At 42.4% G+C, this 22106-nt stretch overlaps 1 protein-coding gene across 1 annotated transcript in view; it reads left to right on the forward strand.

Annotated features, from left to right (window-relative positions):
* Positions 1–22106, forward strand: part of LOC126403253 (cadherin-4-like) — a 329744-nt gene that overhangs the window by 214439 nt on the left and 93199 nt on the right. The window contains exons 4-5 of the mRNA XM_050065819.1: positions 8785–9011; positions 21777–21974. Of these exons, the coding sequence (XP_049921776.1) occupies positions 8785–9011; positions 21777–21974 (425 nt within the window). The remainder of the gene's footprint in view (positions 1–8784; positions 9012–21776; positions 21975–22106) is intronic.

Consider the following 22106-nt stretch of genomic DNA (forward strand, 5'->3'; position numbering starts at 1 on the left):
CTGTGTTATTTGCCAGATCAATGCACAACCTGGGCCCACTGCTTTAGATGACTTGTTAATGTGCAGCACTGTGCCGTTGGGCTTCATTGCTCTGTTGTTGGCCGATTTTATAATCTCTCTTATAGCAGTATCGACCCAACTGAGTGCAAGAGGAGCTATTGGTGGTTTGTATGTGTGTATGTGTGTGTGTGTGTGTGTTGATGGAGGGGTAAAATTGGCACTGTCTTTTTCTGTTTCTTTAATTGGTGCAAGAACAAGACCCTCTGGGTACTCTTTGCGCAGCCTGTCACTCCATTTGTGTGTGGGTATTGGTGCAGTTAGTTCAGCTTGTCATTGTTGAGACATGCAAGCAATCATAGAGAATAAGTGCCTACATACACACACACAGGAACCGATTATACGCCTACAATATCTACACTACTACTTACCTCATTATTTATTGGCTCATCAATTTTGTCTTTCACTGATTTTCACTGGAAGATTTTTTTTAACCAATATACAAAAAGTGAGCAGCATATTAAATCACCACAAGATGGATCATGGGTTTAGGCGACCCTATTGTCTGGCCTGCAGCATTACCTCCAAGTAAGGAATTGAGAAATGAAGTGGCAAGTTGCTAGTCTATCGCATTGCTGTCACATATAGACACACAACCATTCACAAACACACCAAACCCAGGACCCTATCACCACAAAGTCCTAACCACTGCAGCACCGTGCCACCTTTTCCCTTTGAGTATACAATGTTTGTGCTGAAATTCACCCAGTAAATTAATGATAAAATATTTTTTCAGTGTTTCCCACACATTCATTTATTTGTGGCGGCCTGCCACGAAACTTAACCCCTCTCTCTGTTGGGTCTAAAAGTTTGCATTCACTTGCAGCAGCCTCTCCTCTCCCCCATCCATCTGATCTGATCAGCTCTGAACAGCTCAGCACGTCATATATCCACCCTGAGAGTCCAAAACTGCCACTGAGGGAAAAAATAACTAGGAGAGCTGCGCCTGCGCTGCGTTCACAGACCCACAAAAACCCTTAAGGAGTGAGAGAAGGGACACACAATGATAATCCCCCCTTCTGATATGGTAGTTACAGGTATGCTATGCAGGAATTGCCAGTTACTATTTGTAAACACAGCATTGAAACTTTGCCCCTCTCAAGTGTATGCACACTGCAAGCTACTAACGTTGGAACATTATATGTACTGAAATGGAAAAGCCAATACTTTAGCAAGCTAATTAAGTTAACTGCCAGGACCTACCTGTCCAACAGAAAACAGGCCAACCCAGCATCACTCTTAATCCCCATCCTTTCCTTCAGTGGTCGCCAGCAAAAGTGAAAGTAAAAGCCAATAAAAGCCCAGATTTGCTTCTGTTTTGGAACACTGTGTCTGCTTGGTGTTTCTCCTTGCTATATTTGCTTTTTTTTTGGCTCTGTGTCCACCATTTTTGTAGTATCATCTTGAATGCAGACCGCTATTAATACCTATTTAAAAAGTAGAGCTTTAATTTTCTGCCTTGGCCCAATTGGGCCCAACCTGCCGTGCTTGGGCCGGGACAGGCTGTAATACTCAGTATGTCCCCCGGGACTTGAATTAGGTCGGGTTTCCGCCAATTTACCAATGTTTTTTTTTTTTTTTGTCCTTTGGTAAAACTGGCACTTCTCATGCGTTAATGGCAGGAGTTGCATTGGTCTGAATCAAGAGGGAAAGAGAGGGAAAGGGAGAGAAAGACAGCAGGGCCGGGACACTGNAAAAGTAGAGCTTTAATTTTCTGCCTTGGCCCAATTGGGCCCAACCTGCCGTGCTTGGGCCGGGACAGGCTGTAATACTCAATCAAGAGGGAAAGAGAGGGAAAGGGAGAGAAAGACAGCAGGGCCGGGACACTGAGAGACGAAGAGTGATGGAACAACAAAGCAATATAGTGGAGAACCAGGAAGGAAAGAAAGAGTGCATGAAAGAGGGGGACAAAAAAATGAGAGAAGGAGAGAGAGGGGGGAGGGGCTGCAAGGCTACCCCTTTTCGACAGTCATGGGCTGGCTTGGCTTGGTTTGGCCGTCAGCCCAGCACAGCAGGGATTTGCATTTCCATTACAACAGGGCTACCTGCTTGAAGGTGTGTCTTTAACTGATGATGGCTTGTTTTGAGCGATGACGTTTTAAAGCAGAAGGCTGATTCACGACTAGTCCCTTTATTTTTGCTGTATGTGTTTTCCACAGCAGGGCAGGTAAAAGAAGTTTATCTGTTGGAGGTGAGCCGTTTGCAGAGGTGCAGTGAGAGCCTGTTGTCTGCAGCTCTTCATCAACATCTCACTGTGGCTGTTTCTGCTTTAACTTTCCTCCCTGCTGTAGTATTAGACTCGACTTTATTGAAGAAAAGCCGCTGACAAAGTTCCACTAATTCAGTGATAACACAATTCATTTCCTATAGATTCTTCACAGTAAAAGTCCCCCGTTATTTTGTCTTGTATAAACTTTTATTTTGAAGCAGCAAAATAAGGAAATGTTGAGTTTTCGAGTAGCAACATCACTAATACAGCTGAAAGCAAACATGAAACAGTAAAATAAAGCAGATATCTGAAGTAAAAACAGGACGCGGCAGAGAAACTAAACTCCAAACCACAGAGATTCAGTTAGAAGCTGCAAAAGTACTGAGAGACTTTAAAAACGCCTTTCTCTCTGGTCTCCTGCAAACAGAGGTGAAGGAGGGATGTCGGGGTTTGGCTGAGGTCAGCAAGATGTCACCGCTACCTGCTTGCAGTTATGCAGCCCTGCTTTTGAACCTACTCTAGAGAAGGTCCATCTCCAGCGTGGCTTGGCGTGGCACGGCACATCTAAACTAACAATGGAAACACAAATCGGCAAAGCATGGCTTTACTTGCCATCTACTTACGCTCTGCCTCCCCAGCAGTGGGAGAGATGTGTGTAATATGCAGCGGAGAACATCATCTCCACACCACATTGCCATAGACCACGTATGCTCTTGAAGACAGAGGCGCACAGAGGGGTGCAGCCCATTCTTCCAAACCTGTTGCGCGTGAGAGGAAACACACAACCCCTAGTTTGTAATAAGTGTTTTGATATTAAAAAAATATAGACTATGTATTTTACAATAGAATTCAAGTTTTTATTCAGGCTCAGGCCCAAAACTGCAGCCGTGGTTTGGGTTCGGGTCAGGCTTGGACAGAAACTGTGTCGGTTCATGTTGGGTCAAAGCTCTATTATAAATTCCTGGCCTTACCCTAGCTGTTTTGGCTGGGGTCAGGGTCTCTGCAGATAAACACACCTAGAACATACCCCCCCTTGCTACCCTTCTCCTCAGTGTTCAGCGTCAGTCTACAGGCCTCTACCAGCCATGAGCGCAACACTGCTACACTGGTGGCTACGTGCCTAGTTTAGAGAGAGGCGAGACAATAATTGGAGGACAGTGAAAGAAGGGACAACAGACCACCTGCTGCTTGTGTTTTTTTCGCTGTGTTTGACTGTCTCACAGATACGACGTCAAGGACTTAGAAATAAAATAGAGCATGCTTTGAGTTTGATTTTTTGACTTTCCTATTGTTATTATAATCAGGCAGCCTTCCAAAACTCTATTTGCACAGACACATGTTTGCCAACTGGTGTGTTTGTTATTGTCTCCCCCCTCCCCACCACCTTCCAAATCTAATCTTTGAGAATCTCCAAAAATAATGGTAAAAGAAATGAGACGGGATTAGACAAAAAGGGTGGAGAATGAGACAAACAGAAAACAGCAAGCAGGCTTTTTTAGAGGTTTGTTTGGGGTAGAAGTGTTGAGCTACACAAAGACAGAAACAATTTGATAAACAGCAGAGGCTTTTCTGCCTCTTGGGTTGATGTAATCCATCTCTTATGTCCTGTCTCCTCCTGTCTAGACCAGGACACTTGTGCAGCACCTGCTTCACTCTGTTGTTGAAGAGCTGTCCCCTCTGACTCAGCTCTGAGTGGCTGTCTGGACATCTGGCCTTAGAGAGAAGGGTACTGACATGATCACAGGCATATTTAGGGCCAGACAGGACAAAAAGGCGGATTTACTCACAGTTTACTTTCTGTAATGGAAGCCGGTTTCAGCTGTCGGTGAGACATGGGGAGAGAGGAAGAGAAGATACAGGGGAGAGTTACGGCCTTCAGCTCAGGGTTTCCTACGATGTGCTGTCTAGACATGGTAATCCCCGAGAGCAAGCTAGGAAAGGCTGTGGGGTGCCGTTAGGAAAGAAGGAGATGAGGGTGGGAGGTCAGTAAAGGCCACACTTGTTTGTGATTCATCTTCTCATATACTGAATAAAAGTCTCATAAGAGATCAAACACAAGAGTGCACTGACAATGCAGAAAGCTCCATGCTGAGCTGGTACTGTCTTAATTTGATAGAAAAAGTGTCTACACCGGAGAACACAGAACTCCAGAGATTTTCTCTCCTGCCTTGACCTTCCTTTGATTACTTCTCTGTCTGTGTACCGTGTTGTTCCTGGAGTATCGTATCCCCTACTTATTGTATTGTACATAATGTTCAGTTCTCAGGGAGGTTTATGAGGATGTTTTTTATATTTTAAGCTCATTTGCCGCATATTAGCCACAGATTCCAATCAATATTTTGTGTATAGTGCAAGGATGCTCTGATGATTTAAGCTTGGGTTTCATTCAGCCCCCGCTCATACAAAATGTTGTTTTGGGTCATTTCATTTTCTGTTTGACTATAACTATTATTTCTCTCAATCCAATCAGAGCCCTGTTTTGTATGGTGCTATATATGGTGTGAGTGTGTGTGCCTTTGTTAGGCATTAATTAAAACAGCCTTTGTTGTTCACACAAATGGACAAAATGTTTAAATGGTATAAATAAATATGCACATTTTTAATTTGAAATGCTCAGTCAGAGACATACACATACTTTTTTGGGAGGGAGTTTTTTATTATCCGCTGTCATATGCTGTACAAATTGAAAAGCCTTTTGAGGTGAATTTGGGATTTTTGCTGCTTTAAATAAAATGGCCTTGACTATATTCTGTATAGCAGAGCTCTTCAGCTATGTTGTTTGGAGGGCCACATTTTCAGGAAGGTAAGGGCCCTAAGGTCGAACATTTCCCTGCGCTGTTATTCTCATTATGTATGTACCTTTGACACAACACGCCACCACGTTTTCAAAACTTTTATTTTGCAACAATGCAGTTTACTTTTTCATCCATCCATTCATCCATTTTCATCCACTTATCCTGGGCTGGGTCGCGGGGGCAGCAGGCATAGCAAAGCACTCCAGACGTCCCTCTCCCCAGCAACGCTTTCCAGCTCCTTCTGAGGGACCCCAAGGTGTTCCTAGGCCAGACGAGATATGTAATCCCTCCAGCATGTTCTGGGTCTGCCCCGGGGCCTCCTACCAGTGGGACGTGCCCGAAACACCTCCAGTGGGAGGCACCCAGGAGGCATCCTGATCAGTTGCCCGAACCACCTCAACTGACCCCCTTTGAAGCGAAGGAGCAGCGGCTCTACTCTGAGCTCAGCGCTTTTTACTTACCATCTTTATTTTTTACAACATCTATATCAACCTCTCTTTTCCTCTTCTCTGTGTAAACAGCCTTCAGTTCAGTCAAGATTTCACAGATTTTTTTGTCACGACTGATGGCCTCAGCTGAGTCATTCATGGCTTCCCAGTTGTGTTGAGGAGCGCAGAACTAAATGTTTCTTTTTACAAAATCTGGTGAGTACAAGTGGTTTATTTTTGGCCAGATGTTTAAATGAGATAAGAGGAATAAAGCGATTTCTATTTTAAACTTAGATTTGATTATGTTTCCTGACAGAGGCGTTCGACATACATGATACATTCAAGGACCAAATCAAATGGTTTTATTTTGACAGCATTCAAGAAACCAGGCCTTTCAATCCTGCTGCCGAGTTGTTCGGTTCAGAGGTAATTAGGTCAATTGCACTGCTGGTTTGAAGGATTTAATGTAGCAAAATATCCATTATTCACGTTTTTTTTTTCTTCTTCAGATTTTAATGTTATATATTGTAAACAGAACTGATTGGGATCCGGTCTGGCTTGATCCTTGACCCAGCGTTGGCCTTCAGGCTGCCAGCTGAATGAGCCTGTTGTGGAGAAACTTGCATATAAGCCATGCTCTCTGAGTGCAGGAAGACAATTCCCTGCAGAGTCATTATTAGCACTGACTGGATTAATGTGACTGTAAAAATGCAAAAAGTTTTTGTGTAGTGATCTATATCAGTGGTATGTAGGTTAAATCTCTGGTTTGAAGTTTTATATCTTGTTATACAAAAACATTGAGCCAAGAGGAGGACAAAAGTGGATTTGGGACATTAGGTGTGAGAACGTACTGTCTGAGAAAAGAGCAGAATTGTGAATCAGGATAAACAGGCACGCTGTTCATATCAGTCACTTTCAACTACACCCTTGGCACCCATCTCAAGCAGGTTTGACGTTTCCTTAAATACATTCAGGCTGTATGCTGACATGAAAACAACAGAATGGTTAGAGAAATGGAAAATGGATAGCAGCAATTTGATTTAAAGCAAATGGGCGAAACATCACTGAAGCCAATACATCCTCAACTCCTACCTAAACAACAGAATAGGTTGCTTGCCAATGACTTCCACACCATATGACTGTTGGAGAGAACCAGCAACAGGTGCACATTGTGAAATGGTCACGTGGTTAACATTGTAAAACAGTTTGGTTAGGTTTAGATGAAAGTCCTGCTTTGGGTCAAAATTAGTATGTGACGCAAGTGCGTTACGTTAGTAAGTAAGATAAGTCAACACTGACATTTGATTTCAAACAGGACATGAACAGCGGCCTCCTGAGTGAAAGTCCTGTGTATGTTTGACCCATCCACCTATCCTTACCTCCTCCCTATGCAGACTTTGTCACTCTTTATACTAAGTCATCTGGGGCCGTATTCACAAACATTCTGAGAGCTCCTAACTTGGGCTAAATTTTTTTAGAAGTCCTAGCCTAGGTGTGATTTAGGAAAATTCTCAGAGCAAGGAAGGGACAGAAAGGGAGGAGTGGTTGACCCCATTGCTAGGTATGATGCATTCTTTTAACAGATGTGATTGGTTGTCACAGACCAGCCCCTTTGTGAGCCTTCAAGGTGTGGACACCCAGTGGAAATGAGATGAACTGCTGACTGTGAAAGTTGTCATTGTTAGTGTGATCACTCTGCTGATGGAAGGTTGAGACAGACTCAAATCATCACTGCTGCACTCTTGCATTTTACCATTTTTTCCAGATATTTTTACTACAGTGATCATTTTATTGCTGGCGTTATAATGTTATTGCATTAGGTGGGAAATGCGTGCGTATCCCCAATAAGATCCATGTACAATCTAATCTGTGGCCTTTCATTTACTCACTATCATTCTGTGGTTGGAGAATATTTCTCTAATCTCTTATTGTGTTTCCACCATTTCCTCCTCTGCTTTAGAAACTCTTAAGCCTCTTAAAAGTCCTCCTTCCTGATCCAGTTTTTCACCTTAGGAGCTCTTTTAAGGTCTGAGATGCTTCGTGAATAACTTTATAAGGGGAAACTCTCATAAAACGTCATAATTCTAAGAATTTTCTTAGGAGCAACTCTCCTTGTGAATACGGCCCCTGACTTCCTCTTTTGCTCCCGTCATAGTTACTACGGCCACCAGAGGTCACCACCTAATACTAAAGGTAATTTGGGGTCATAATAAGCTGCTTGCATGGACAACCTACATGGCACTTTTTGGGGGGAAGACAGTTTGAATGAACCTGGTCAGGTCTCAGAATAGAAATGGTTCAAATCCTCCTGAATCCAATGAATATATTTTACAGGGAGATGGTGATGTGACATGTCAAGTACTGCAATGAGTGTTTGTCTTTTTTTTCATATATGTCTTCAGTTTATCTCATCTTAGAGTAAACATAAAATGTAGAAAGAGGAGGACGGGACGGCCTGTGCGGCAATCATGGTGAAGGCAGATGACCTCACGGCTGAGAGCTGAGTCGAGCTGCCAGAGATAACTGGAGAAAGACTAGAAATAGAGCGATTTGGCCTTCAGATTAAAAGCTTAAAAGCATAGTATTTGTCAGTCAAAAAAAAAAAAAAAAAAGCATAGTACCGTTAAAATGCCACAACACCAGTGGAATCAATATTTCCTGACAGAACAGTACAGTTTATGTCTTTTGGGGGATATAAATGTACCATATGCAAAAGAGACCGACAATTTGAATATTGTGCTTCTGCAGGTTACTGCCTGAGTGTATCTTTTAGTTTCCCTTTTGTGTTTGGTGTTTCTTTAAAAAGCAGCCAATTTTTATTGGAATTACAACCAAGTCTCTGAAATTGTAGCTGTTAATTACTGCACATTCTGCTCGGCCTGCTTACAAACAAATTCAAGCTCTATTAAGGCCAATTATTCAGCCCTTGTACAATAACAGCACACCACACCATCATGTGGCAGGTTTTCTTCACATGCAGCTGGAGAGAGCAATCCTCAGGGTCTCATCCGTGTGATGGTTTGGCCTATAACTAATGGAGACTAATGGTGAGATGCACAAGTGTCAAACCAGGCACAATGATATAGTACAATCTCTCAAAGTGGTCACTACTTCCTATACTGAATGTGCGTGGGCGTGTGTGTGTGTTTGCATGTCTGTGAGTAAGAACTGCTGTGTCAGCACCTACGTGCCACATGCCAAAACACACTTGTGTCTACTTCATTACTTAGCTGTCACAGAAATCAACTGCTTTAATGAATAGTATATTAAATCTTCTCTATTCTCCTGTCCACAGTGAAGTTCGATGACTGCATGGGGAATGAAGCTGTGGTTTTCCAGAGCAGCGACCCTATCTTCAGTGTGCGAACAGATGGCTCCATCTTTGCCCAGGGTGAGGGAGCCAGCCTGGATGAACCAGTCCAGTTTAAACTGACAGCAAGTGGTCCACACACACATGTTTGGGAGACCGTGGTCCAACTGGCCCTAATTGACCCACCATCACTTCAACAAGATGAAAATGAGGTGAGTTTTTACTCTTTACTGAGCATGAGCACAGACACACAAATATTACGCTTCAAATTTCAATTATCATCCCAGAGTTTCTTCTTCCTGACATTTTTTTTTCAGTGGTCTGGTGATAGCAACAGTCAGGAATCAGGTCAAAACTCCTTGGGGTTTTAAAGAGAGAGAGGGAGGGAGCAAGACTGGAGCAGAAAGAAGTAGCAGTAGCACATGGTTGAAAGTGATAGAATCACACTGCCACAGGGGGAGAGTATGATTCCCCCCAGCCATAAGCTGTTATTGGAAAACATCCTGTGCCTTGGATACCCCAGGGGTCCTGGACTCTTCCTCTTCTATTTAAAAGCTGTCATAGGTCAGACGAGGACTGAGCATCCCATCCGCCCCCATGACAACAGAACCACAGCGCCAGATCTGACAGTCAATATCAGCACATGTTGATCAGATTAGGTAACAACAACAACACACATGATTAGGGGCCTGTGTTCACTAACAGCGCAATTCTAGACGTCTTGTGCAGGAGGTGGGCCAGCCAGTTCCTGATGAGATCAAATCTAGCTGAGATGGATGTATCACTTAGGAGACTTAATGACTGACAAAGATCGAACAAGTCTTGGTAGGCAAACTGTGAACCAGCTGTGACTTAGAAACACACAAACATTTTGCTGCAATTAAAAACACTGAGTGAAAATAATTGATGGCATTTTAAAAAAAAATATGCTTGGAATAGCTATAATTAATGTGTTTTTAATAACGGATAAAATGATTGTAACGTGAAGGGGGTCGCTTTTAGTCACAAGCCCACAGAGAATTATCACCTAACTTGGCAGTTCCCCCCAATTTTGGCAGCTGTTTTAGCATCAAAGCTCTAAAATCCAAGCAGAAAAATAAAAAATACAACTAACTTGAATGTTCCTCAAGTGACCACCTGAGTCTGGCTCCAAATGCAAATCAGTCCCCATAGACACCCAAATTAAAATGCCCAAGTTTACAGCGGAAATAATGTTGCATGTTTACAGTCTGGTGCAAAAAATGGTTTGGGGATGAATCTTTATATAACTCATCCGTTTAAATTTTATCAAGGCTTAAAACTGTGCATAATTAGAGGCAAGCCGCTTTGAATGACATGCTGTCTGCTCGGCTTCTCCACAGCTCCATCCTCTCGTCCAAATATGGACACTTCTGGTTTCAGAAATACAATATTGGTAATAATAGTAATACATTTTATTTAAAGAGCACTTTTCATGGTACTCAAAGACACTTTACATTAGTTAAAAATGATCATGTAATAGACTACAATAAAATACACACAAAATCATTCACACATTAAAAGCTGTTTTGAAAAGGTGAGTTTTGATGAGTGATTTGAACCTGGAGAGATCGGTGCAGTCTCGAATGTGTTTGGGGCTCTGCCACCCCAGGTTTGGTGCTTGGTTCTGAGTGGTGGAGTCAGGAGGTTGGCATCAGAGGGGCGAAGACTTGGAGAAGGAGTATAGCGGTAGAGCAGGTCAGTGAGGTCGGAGGGGCCCTGGTTATGGAGGGCTTTGTAAGTGAGGTGAAGGACTTAAAATTGGATGCGTTGTGGGACAGGAAGCCAGTGGAGGTTCTGAAGGACAGGGGTGATGTGATTGAAGGAGCGGGAATGGGTGAGCAGATGGACAGCAGAGTTGTGGATGTATTGGTGTTTATTTAGGAGTTTGGATGGTGTACTATAAATCTTGCTGTTACAGTCGTCAATTCTGAATCTGATAAAGGCATGGATAAGAGTTTCAGCAGCAGTGGGGGATAGTGATGGGCAGAAACGAGCTATGTTTTTCAGGTGGAAGAAGGCAGTACTGGTGATTTGATTGACATGTTTTTTGAAAGAGAGGTTGTTGAAAAAGCGAGAGTCCATAACCAATGGGTGACGTCACTGTGGCCTTTATCTTCATACAGTTTATACTAAAAACCCATTACACACTACCTGTCCAGCACCAGCAATCAGACAAAATTAGCTACTAGCTGATGAACATGGTAGTAGTGCCATAGTGGAGCATTTAGCAGCTAAAGAGCCAGATACCAAAAAGCAGAGCAAAAACAAGAGTGAACACAAACACGACTCCAAAAGCATGCTAATGTTTCTCTGTATGTGGTGGAAGAGTAAATAGGCAACTGTTTGCCATCTCAACTTCACAGAGTTTTCAGAGTTTTTTTATAGTTTGTTTTTGCTGCCTGTGTCTTTGCAGAAATACCAAATTCATCCAATGTTGCCAGAAGGGCTGCACAATGAATTGAAATATTATATTATTATTATTATAATTATACTATAATCACAATAGTGCTAAGTGCAATATCCACAACTCATATCACAATTGTAGTATCTGTCAAAATAATTGCAATATGACTTTTTCTTTTGCATATCATGCAGCCCTAGTTGCCAGTCAGTATATCATTAAAAAACATTTATGCTCTGATGGATTGAATGAAAACCACAGTAGATGCAAGATGCAAATTTAGGGACTAAATTGAACCATTCCAGTTAAGGGTGATGGGTAGCTGCATCCTAGTTACACTTGGCCAGAAGGCAGCAGAGTCCCTTTACAGGTTGTTACTTTATTGCAGCGCTTAGCCAGATACACATCCAAACCCTCTCACACACATAAGTCAGATATGTAAACACAGAGATTTTGACAACATTTTAGATGGACTTCAGAATCCATGTACTGCCGTCACTTTGAGTCTTGACTTAATCATAACCCAGCTGTGAACTTCAGATGTGTGTGTAAGCAAAAGATGAAAATAAAATCAATGCAATGTTCCTCTGATGCCAGCGAGGGTAGTTTGAATGATTGAATGTGTCTGACTTTTCCGATAGCTTAACTTTTTGAGTATTCAGATTTTCAGAGCTAGCACTTGAAACTATTTAAAACCAGAAGCTTTCAGCTGGATTTGTCTTTGTAGTGTGCACGGCCAGAAAAGAAGAAAAGATGGCAAAAAGTCAGTAATAGAATCATAGAGACAAATAGAGAGGCGGAGTGGGACATTGGCCAACAAAGGATCTATCAGTGGGAGTGGGTGTAAGGATGAGTATGTTGTTCTGGCTCGGAATAGGTTGGCCTTCGTTCTCACACTTTTGTAGTTTAGGCAGCTTCGAATGACTCACTGGTTGGTATGGTGTGAGCTTCAGTATTAAACAACAATGTGTTAAAGGTCAAATGACTGGCTATTCTGCTTCAATTTCCTGTGAGTCAACTAATATGAAGATCCTCAGGAGCCACGAACAAACAGACGAACAATTAGAGAGCGAGACGGGGCCAGAGGTCAGAAATACGCTACACATTGGAACAAACATGTATGCAGCGCGAGCAGGAGCAGAAAGCAGGGCGCTGAAACAAAATGTGATGTTTCATTATGGAAATGGCGCTTTGTGGCGTGCTCTGTTGAATAATAACTTCCAGATGTCTGGGTAGCCAGGGGCTGGCTGATATCAAAGCGTGCAGGGTTTTGGGGAGGCAGTGGCATGGAGGGGAAGAGCTGGGACCACCGCCAGCTGGCTAAGGCTGATGGCACCAGGGCTGGGGGGCCGCATCCATTTCACACTCAGTGACTCCTGTTCACATAGCGTTAGTGTGCGTAAGCGTGTGTGTCGGGTATGTGTGCGAGAATGTTATTTGTTTGTGCTTTATTTTTTTTTTTGTGAGAGATTATGTTGGATCAAGTGTGAATTATGCAAATGCTGCGTAAAAGTTTAATTGCTGTGTATGGTGGTCTACGTGTGGTCGCGTCTTTGTTTAGGGCATACAGTACAGTGTCTTATGATTGGAGCCTAAAGCTCTATGCTGAGTGCAGGGTTGCATGTCAAAGAATGTGCTCCTTTCTCTGTGTTCGATCGAGGCAAATAACACATCCTTTAAATCTCTGGAATCTGCCGTCAAAATTCTGACTCCAGTTTGCCGCTGCTCCTTATCCTCCATCTTTCATAATAGTTTGAATGAGTGCGCAGACATCTCCGCTTAACCTGTTTTTTAATCAATTTCATCACCTTCCTGTACTTTCTCTCTTTCTGTGTGAGTGTGAATAAGAAAGAGTGAATCAGAGCTGCATGGTTTGATCAGAATTACACCATGGCTAGAGAAAAGCCCACTTAAGCCTTTTGCAGCAGTGATGGGCACAGCTCGCGCTTTGTCTCTGTTTTTTTTTTATTCCTCTCCATCTTTTTCTCTCTACATCTCTCCTTGGGGAACTCACTAGTACCTGTTAGCATGTGTAGATAAAAGGATCTGGAGCATGACTTATTTAGGCAAGAGGATGGGAGGGGGGCCACATCTGTTTCTGACAACCCTCCTCCTCATCCCCCTCACTCCATCCCAAACATGTCTCGCCCCACCTCTGCCTCCCCACACGGCGCTGGTGGGATGTGGGGCAACCATCCCCTGCAGTCAACCCCACTAAGCCTTCCTCTCTCTGAAGAAAAAGAATACATTTGTCCAGACCCAGCTCACATCTGTCTCATCCCGCTCTGCTGACAAACCCTGTTTGCGCACACAGGCATGTTGCACTTGGCAGAGGTTGGTCTCCTGAATATGGACTGGATGCAAAGGATCATGAGCATGTTTCAGTGAACTTGTCACACAGTACAGCGAACATGAAATATGGCAACATGTGTGTTTGGATGACCAGTCTGTCTCTTATACAGACTGCCAACACAGTACAAGAGGAGGAGGATAGAGTATTGGTGCTTGGAACGTGAGCGCAAGCTGCTTAGGCTCATAAGTATGAGCAAGTTTCAGGAGTTATAGCGCCCTCAGTGGCCGAAAGAGGACCTGCTGCTCTCCCCTTAACTAATAATTGAAGACAAACAATTTTAAAATGCTGTATTTAAGTGGTAATACTACATTTTGTCATAAGTTTATAGTTTACTAATGACACATTTTATTAAAATTGGTATTTACTGTAGTCTATTTACATCAATGCATAATTTTTTCAAGCACTGTAAAGACTTCCCCAGCTGTGTTTAGATTTAAGGTTCACCCTTGATCTTGGAAACAGTAGGTGACAAAACTTTTCATATATTTTTTTATACCGATTTCTCACAGTAAATGTAGTTAAAGCTGCTGGAACTACTGTATTTGTATTCTCGCATAGATCAGATGACTAAGTATATGTAAAAGATGGCTTTCGTAGTGACAAATCCAAAGAGAATTATCACCCAGCTCTCCAGTCGAATCAGAACCAGACGAATTTACAAGCTCATTTTTTAATTTCTCTGGCAGATGTGTCTGGTCCCCCTCCTGTTCAGACAGATTTCCACCCAGCCAATACTGGGCATGTTTCAGAAGATGACTGAAAACTTACAGAGCCTTCTTGCTCAATACAAAATACGAGACAATCGCATTGGGGATATGGCGGTGAGCATAAACCTAGCTTAAGGAAGGTTAGATCATTTTTTTAAAACAACCAAGATGGCTACAGCTGATGTGGAGCTCTCTGTTAAAGTACTCTTTTTCAATTCTGATCCGATGAGATCAGATGCTACACCATCACAGCTCGTCTCCACATCCTGTAGGCTTTTCAAAATTTCCGTTGCACAATGCTACGTAACATGTTTCATTGTTCTGATTGGTTGTGGGTCTAACCAGCTGTGTCCAGAGGTATTTTGACTTTTTGCTTTACAACTGTTAATATTGAGAGGTTCCAGACTAATTTGCCTTTGCAAATTGTTTGGTCAATGCCATGCTAGTTCCCCTCAGCTCTACAGAGCCGTTAAGCATTTTATAACTAATTGTTTTGGTTATATAGCCCGCGATCTTGAAATCTATCAGCTGGTCTGACACTGACAAGCCTTTGTGGGCAACGGCCAATATCGCAGAAAATCCTGTTTAGCAAGTGGATATCCAGGCTAGAGTTACGTACCGAACGTCCAAGGGTACCAACAAAGTTAGGCCTGTACTAGTGAGCACCATTTCACGCAAGATCTACCGTACCAAATTTTGGTGCTTGAGAGCTCATCTGCATGAGAGCAGCGTGTTTATACAAAAGTGCTGCAAAGCCTCCCGAAGCCTGGAAGCCAGCCACGTAGCTCTGAGGCCAGCAACGGAGTTTTGTCGAGCTGCCGGGTTCAACTTCAGACAGGAAGCAATAGCGCCAGGAAGCTGCAGCTTAGAATTAATGTGGGCCAGGGGCGTAAAGTGGAGGGACAATGGCCCCTTTGCTACTTTCTGCCCCCCTATTTCTGGCACCACACCCATATTGATAATCATTTTGCTCTCAGCTACACACCGGTAAAGTTTTATCACTGCATCCTGCACAGTTGCGATGCAATCACATTGACGAAACTGTTCAAATACAGACAGATATATAAACACAGAGCAATGAAGGATAATCAAAATGGCTTCTGTGGTAGTTCCTACTACAATAGGTATCACTAGGACCACAGTATGCTGTGATGACACACACAGAGACTCACAAAGGGAAAACAATACCAGCCATTGTGATGCTGGTTTGTAATTACAACCATTTGAGAGTCCAAATTTTGTAGGTGATTGTAGCAAGATTTTTTCACCCCTCATTTCCAGAGAGAGAGCAGTGAACGCTGTCTTTCTTTCCGCCTAATGCCACCATCCTTTACCTGTGTAACCAGCTCTCCTTCTGCACTGTTACTAAAAGTGCCCTGGATTGCACAGTACATGATGTCTGAAATGTAGCGCCTGGTTGATGAAACTAAACATGACACCTTAGCCCATGCACCTCCACACCCCACACCCCCACCCACTCACACAAACACATACACACCATATGCCAGGTTGCTTGACACATTTCCTTTAAAGCAGCCTTAAAAGCTTTTCTCCTGGGCGTCCATCTAATGAAGTCAGCCTTGAAAGCATTGTTTCCGCTGGCAGATACAAGCCAGCCCTCTGAGGGACGTTGACCAGGCAAGAACAAACGGAGAGAGATAAAGAGAAAACAGTTTTTATAGACTGCATTGTACAGGACCCCTAAACTTTCAATATGTGCCAGAAGCCATTGCCATCTTCCAACACTGTAGCCTGCGCCTGTGTTGTATTTTATTTTTATTCTCAAATGTCAACTGCTGGGGAGGAACTGTAAGGCTATGTATTGCACAGAGGTAATATAAAATGAAAAATTGGAAGAGGTATTAAAAACACTAGCCTCTTATTATGTAAATGTATGGTGATTGAACCTCTTTCTCTTATGCTCCCGAATTCACGAGCCCAGATTTTTCTTATGCTCTGACATGAACACCCTCCCACCCACACACATGGAGCACGCACATATATTCTTCGCTCTCTGCCTCTGCCTTCGCTGTTTTCTCTACTGTAATGGAACTGAACAGTTTTCTCTATCATCTCTGGTGAGTGGTTTCCAATTGTATTGTTTTTTTCCCCACACCCTGTCTTGCATCACCACCTATTCTCTTTGTGTAGCACAGTACTGTTAGGGTGCACAGTTACACCAGGGTTACTAGAGTTTTCAATTTTGGCACTATCCTCATCCAGCATTTCATTAAAAGTTTCAAAAATGTGTAGTTTACTTGGAGTTACATTAGACTTCGAATTTATTCCAAGCCTACCAGTTAACTTAAGACCCACAACCAGACACATTATCAGATGCACTGGCTACACACTCCCTTGGCCATAAAGAAAAGAAGCCTAAAGGCTGAACAGATGTCTAATCACAGTATTTGTGATTACTAAAAGATGTAAACAACAACAGACTTTTCTATTATTGTTATTTTTCTTTCCTCCATTTTTTTTTAACAGTGGCCAACTGCATCTAATTTAATTATGGCCTTAGCCATAAATTACAATCTAATATTTTTACCTTATTCAGACCCTTGTTTTTTTTACCTGCAAGTAGCCAATTAGCTGGAACAGATGACTATTTTCAGCTAATCTTGATCCACATGTTAATACAAAGACAAAAAACTGTATATTAACGGCCATATTTGTTCATGTGTACATATATATATTATTATCCCTTTCACACATTTTGATCACTACAGTAGTCAGCTATTCAAAAGCCATTTTCTTTTATAAGCATGGGTTTGATGCTATGGTTGAGCATTGGGCATCATCTCATATACTGCCACCCACTGGCCAACAATTGTAAGTGCATCACAAATCTCTCAAAACCAAGATGACACTGTGCATCTCTTACGAATCCTACCATAGTTGGAAACCCTTGCAGTCAACCCCATCATGTGTTGCTGGCTAGAGACCATTTTCACTGAATTGCAGTGTTAGGCAACAGCTTTGGTCCATGTTTACTTCCTGTCAGCTGACAAGGAAGCTATAAAAGAAGGAAGGGTCATTAGTCAGTGACAGCATTTGAAGTTTTAATTGGTGTCAGAGTTTGGTGCCACTTCTGTTGAAGTTAATAGGGTGGGCATGGCAAGTCCAACTATAATCCATCATATGTGTGACTGAGAAATGCTTCCAAAAAAAACGATATTTTTATCTAAATATGCATGTATGTTTTTCTTGTTATTGGTCTACAGACAGATCACAGATCTGTTGTATGCCCCTATCTGCTCCAAGATAGCTTACACTACCTCATGGTACATAAACAAATGGGGCAGGTTGGACCCGTTATCATTACATGTGCATGTCAGTATGAGAAATGTGAGCAGCCCTTGGCAATTAGACCCCATCGCGATGTCATCTATTCCAGGAGGGTGGTAAAGACGTAGTAGATTAGGGAACCCACCCTATGGAGTCTAGACACTGGTGGTGGTGATGAGATGAAGAGGGAGCTGAGGATCTTGATTTGAAGAGGAGTTGGCTTTTGATGAGCTCGTCCTGGGCTCTGGATAAGGTGACTGGAGGTGGAGGGTGCAACAGTGCTGTCTAAAACGACAGCTGACATTAGAGGAGAGGATAACAGATTTAAATTTTGGCAGTGGCAACATGAATGGCTGAAGGAGATCGTGGCAAAGTTTCATTTGCTAAGGAGAGGGAACACCCATAGTCAGCTGATTGATGGAATCTGTGGGAGTGGGATAGAGAGAGAATTGTGAATGGATGTAGCTCAAAGAAAGTCTTCCTGATTGAATTCACGTGGAACTCCATTAGGAAAAAATCTAGACAGAGTTTGCCATGATTCATGCATGGAAGGGTTAATATATCTATCGCTAATTCAAAATTTGATTTAATGCTGGTTTGATGCCCTTTTAAACCCTTTCTCCGTTTTATCCTCATGCTTCATTTGCAGTCATATACTTGTTAAAGTTTGTCCAAATGTTGGAGTCTTTTTTTATAGTCCTGTGCACACAGAGCAGCACCCATGCTAGAGAGATTGATCTGCTGTCATTGGACCACCCTGTATCAATAAAGGTTAAATGAGTGAATAAAATTTGTCATTGCCTGGTGGTGGGAGTCTTTGCTAGGTGAAGCTCTGTGCAGCTTTTTTACCTTCCGGTGCACCATCAGCCAAACGCAGCTCAGTGCTCGAGGAATCACTGTTATTGAGACAAGCTGTCAAGGCCCACTGACTGGGAGGAGACACGGAGAAAAACAATAACACTGCAAGAGAAGGGCAGGGGGGGGTAGCACGGGAGCAGGGGATAGCTCAGGGGAACGCGATTGAGACAGAGAGTGCAACTGAAGCATTGCTTCAGCGATGATGTTCGGGACTGAATTCTTGACATGTTTTCACTGGCTTGTAACCCTGAGATATGTTGGTAAACTTACTGAAGAGCAACTCTCCACATTATCAATTTATTGTAACCTTTAGATCAGTTATATACAGCATATCTACTATAGCCCGTGGGACACTAGGCATTTGGTAGTTGTAAAGGAAGCCTCAAGATGGTGGACCCTATAAAACCTTGACATAGATACACTGATATGTTTGATGTGTTTTCATTAAGAGGCAACATATCTGATTATCTGTGCTCGGGCGCCTTCAGTAGCCCTGGGGTGCACAATTAAAGGCCTCTTACTGTATTTTCAATGACTTGTGTTTGCGTCTCCCTCTCTCCGGAAGCATCTTCAATGAAGCTAAATCTCCGCAGTTCACCTTCATGTGTTTTGCCGTATTTCCACACGAGGACATTAATTTAGATAGGTGATATGTGCGATAGTTTCAGCATTTGATGTAGCTCTTGTGACTCATGGGTGAGTTAATGTTCATGAGGAGATTGAAAATGGGCTCCTTTCAAGTTCCTTATTTGAGCATCTTTCAAAAAGACAGGTTTGTGGTGGTCATTTCTCTCTGCCTGCAGGGAGCGTGTGAGGGAAATGTATGATGGGAGAATACTGTATGAGTTAATAGGCTTTTTATCTCCGGTGTAAATGACAAAGTCTATAGTTTATGGTCTCCTCCACATATATGCACATACACACAAAGGATTCACAGAAACTTTACATGCATGTGCTCCTACTTGACAGCTCCGTCCTGCTCAGGCCTGATGCATGATGACATAAATGAACTAGTTTAGATGTTGAATAAACATCATATAACACTGTGTTTGTTGTTTGTGTGGCAGGCTGCAGACGGCAGATTTATGCCTTTGGAAATATCTCAATTAAGTGCTTATCAATTACATATGAACAAACAAAGTGGTAAATCGGAAGGAATTTATAGATTCATAAAACAGATGATTTACGTCTGGTTTGCTACAAGAGCATGTAAGCTTGTAATTTGTATTTAGTTTATGTTTTCTCACTGTAATGAATGTCCTAATTGCCATGCAGCTTCATCTAATGTGGTAAAGTTATTAAAACATCAATTACATGCCTTTTGTTCAGCTCATGGCCAATTTTGAAAATCTCCTAATCAGCGTCATTGCACACATTAAGTCTATTTAATATACACATTTATTTAAAAACTGCTTTTGTTACTGCGTCCTTTTTGTCTTTCTCTTCCCTCTTTTTTTTTTGTTATTATTTCAGGCATTTTAAACAGGGATTTGTTGGGATCTTATCATCAGAGTTAATGAGAGCCAAATACGAATAAAGAAAAGGAATTCAGCTAAACGGTATAGATGCAATATGTTCTTTTTCTCATAAGAATATAAGAGGTTATTGAAAAACATCTGTTGGTTATCCATTTATGCTCAAAATTCATTTTGAGTTTGATGCATCCAGGTAGCTTGATGCGGCATTTGACGAATAATGTTCATTTATTCACACATTTGATGATTCCAGTGGGTTTGCCTGTATAAAGAAGTATGTTCACACTTTATGCACCTGCCACATTTTGCTCTGATTGTTTACTGTACAGTGTCATAGCTGTAAAGTTCTCAACACACAGAGTATTGGAGGAGTATTAGAGCATGGAGGCGTGTGAATGATCCTTCTCCTGGCTGCCAAGCTTCCTAATCGTCAGTTAGGTGCAGAAGCATTCACTGGTATAGTGAACAAATGAATTATTGAGTCAGTGAGTGAGTGACTGGATGAATAAAAGAGTGAATGAGTGTGAGTGGATCCGTAGCACTTTGTTTCTATAGCAACATCATGCACTCTCTTCAGTTACATTATAGTGATGACAGAAATACTGTAGGTTACAGAAACAAGTAATTTCCTCTATTTTAAGCCATGACCTGTGATTAGAGAAAAGTAGATAGCAGCAACCTGTAGCATATGGTGTAGGTTGTTAGAGGATCTGATGTGGCCGGCAGCCACAGCAGTGGAGTTGTGCTTTGCTGCCGCCCATTGAAAACATGGTTGGTACTTAGTCAAACAGCTTACTAACATATTCACTGATGAGGACAGAATTCACAGGAATTAACAGTTTGCAAATATTTCAAAGGGGAACAATGGGCATTTTTTTAAAAAGTTGATTTAAATTTAATTTTGTTTATCTCCATTTGAATTATTATATTTTGTGGCATGGCTCTGTTCTGGGGCCTCTCTGCCTTTCCTTGGGCCTACGCAGAAAGTCTCTTCCACGCACTTAGGTGGAAAGCCTAAGGTGGAGAGAGCACACCTCTCTGCCCTTCCACGTGCAAACGAGGAAAGCCTGAGGCAGAGAGTACAAACCTCCCTGCCCTTCCTTGCGCCTACATGGGAGAGCAGCAGCAAAGACCCAGGCTTTTTTTGTGAAACATTTGCAGGAACTTGTCGTGGAGGATTCAGGGACTTGTATAGTTTGCATGTGGTACTTCAAATGTAGCTCCTGACATTAAGTGGCACTATTTTTTTGGTCACTACAATAACATTTCGGCATGAACAGCCATAGTGACTGAAATAGGAGTACTAACAATAGGAAAAGGACAAGAATAAACCGATGACATCATGCACATTGTGAAAGATGCCCGGAGATGATTGGTCGTGGACCAACGTGTAGTCTGTCATGTCTATCGGCCAAGTCACGGCACAATTTTACGACTCCACAATCGCCTAATCTGACATAGTTGGTGTGAACCCGGCATTACATATACAAGTGCTGAACAACAACAGCAACTGAGGAGAAATATGTTAACATACTGTTGGCTATATATTAATATATGTTTAATTGCTCTCAAAATCTCATGAGCACACATAACTTAGTACTTTGTGTTCAAGGTGGGAGTGCATGTTAAGTACATGGGATTTATTGCACAATTTTTCCAACATGTTATATGGCCTCCAGAATAATATCAATTTTTCTTAACAAAAATGGCCATTGTTCTCCTTTAATCTGTTGAACCTGATTATGAACACTAAAATGTCTCTCTTGTCCTGTGAATATCTGTTTTGAAACAGAAAAGACTCAGGCGTCACATCAGTTACTGTTATCATTAACAGCCCATCAGCCTACTAAATAAAGCCTTGTGTTGTCTTAAAGGTCACGGAGGAAGAGGGGAAAGTCGCTGAGAGAAAAGAGCGGAAGGAGGCGTCCCAAGCACCACCTCCTGTCATCATGTTCTCAGGGTCCAGCCTGAACAGCTCCAAGGGTCTACGGCGGCAGAAGAGGGACTGGGTGATCCCACCAATCAACGTGGCGGAAAATTCTCGAGGACCGTTCCCTCAGATGCTCGTCAGCGTAAGTGACAGATTTGATGGGCCGCATCACTGATTTGTTCTGAATTTACAGCTGGGATTTTCTGGAGGGCACTTCACGGCTAATGCTGATTGGGGGTGTGTGATGGACGGTGGTAAAGAACAGAAATATATT

The sequence above is a fragment of the Epinephelus moara genome, chromosome 16, assembly GCF_006386435.1.
Source record: "Epinephelus moara isolate mb chromosome 16, YSFRI_EMoa_1.0, whole genome shotgun sequence".
NCBI classification, from domain to species: domain Eukaryota; kingdom Metazoa; phylum Chordata; class Actinopteri; order Perciformes; family Serranidae; genus Epinephelus; species Epinephelus moara.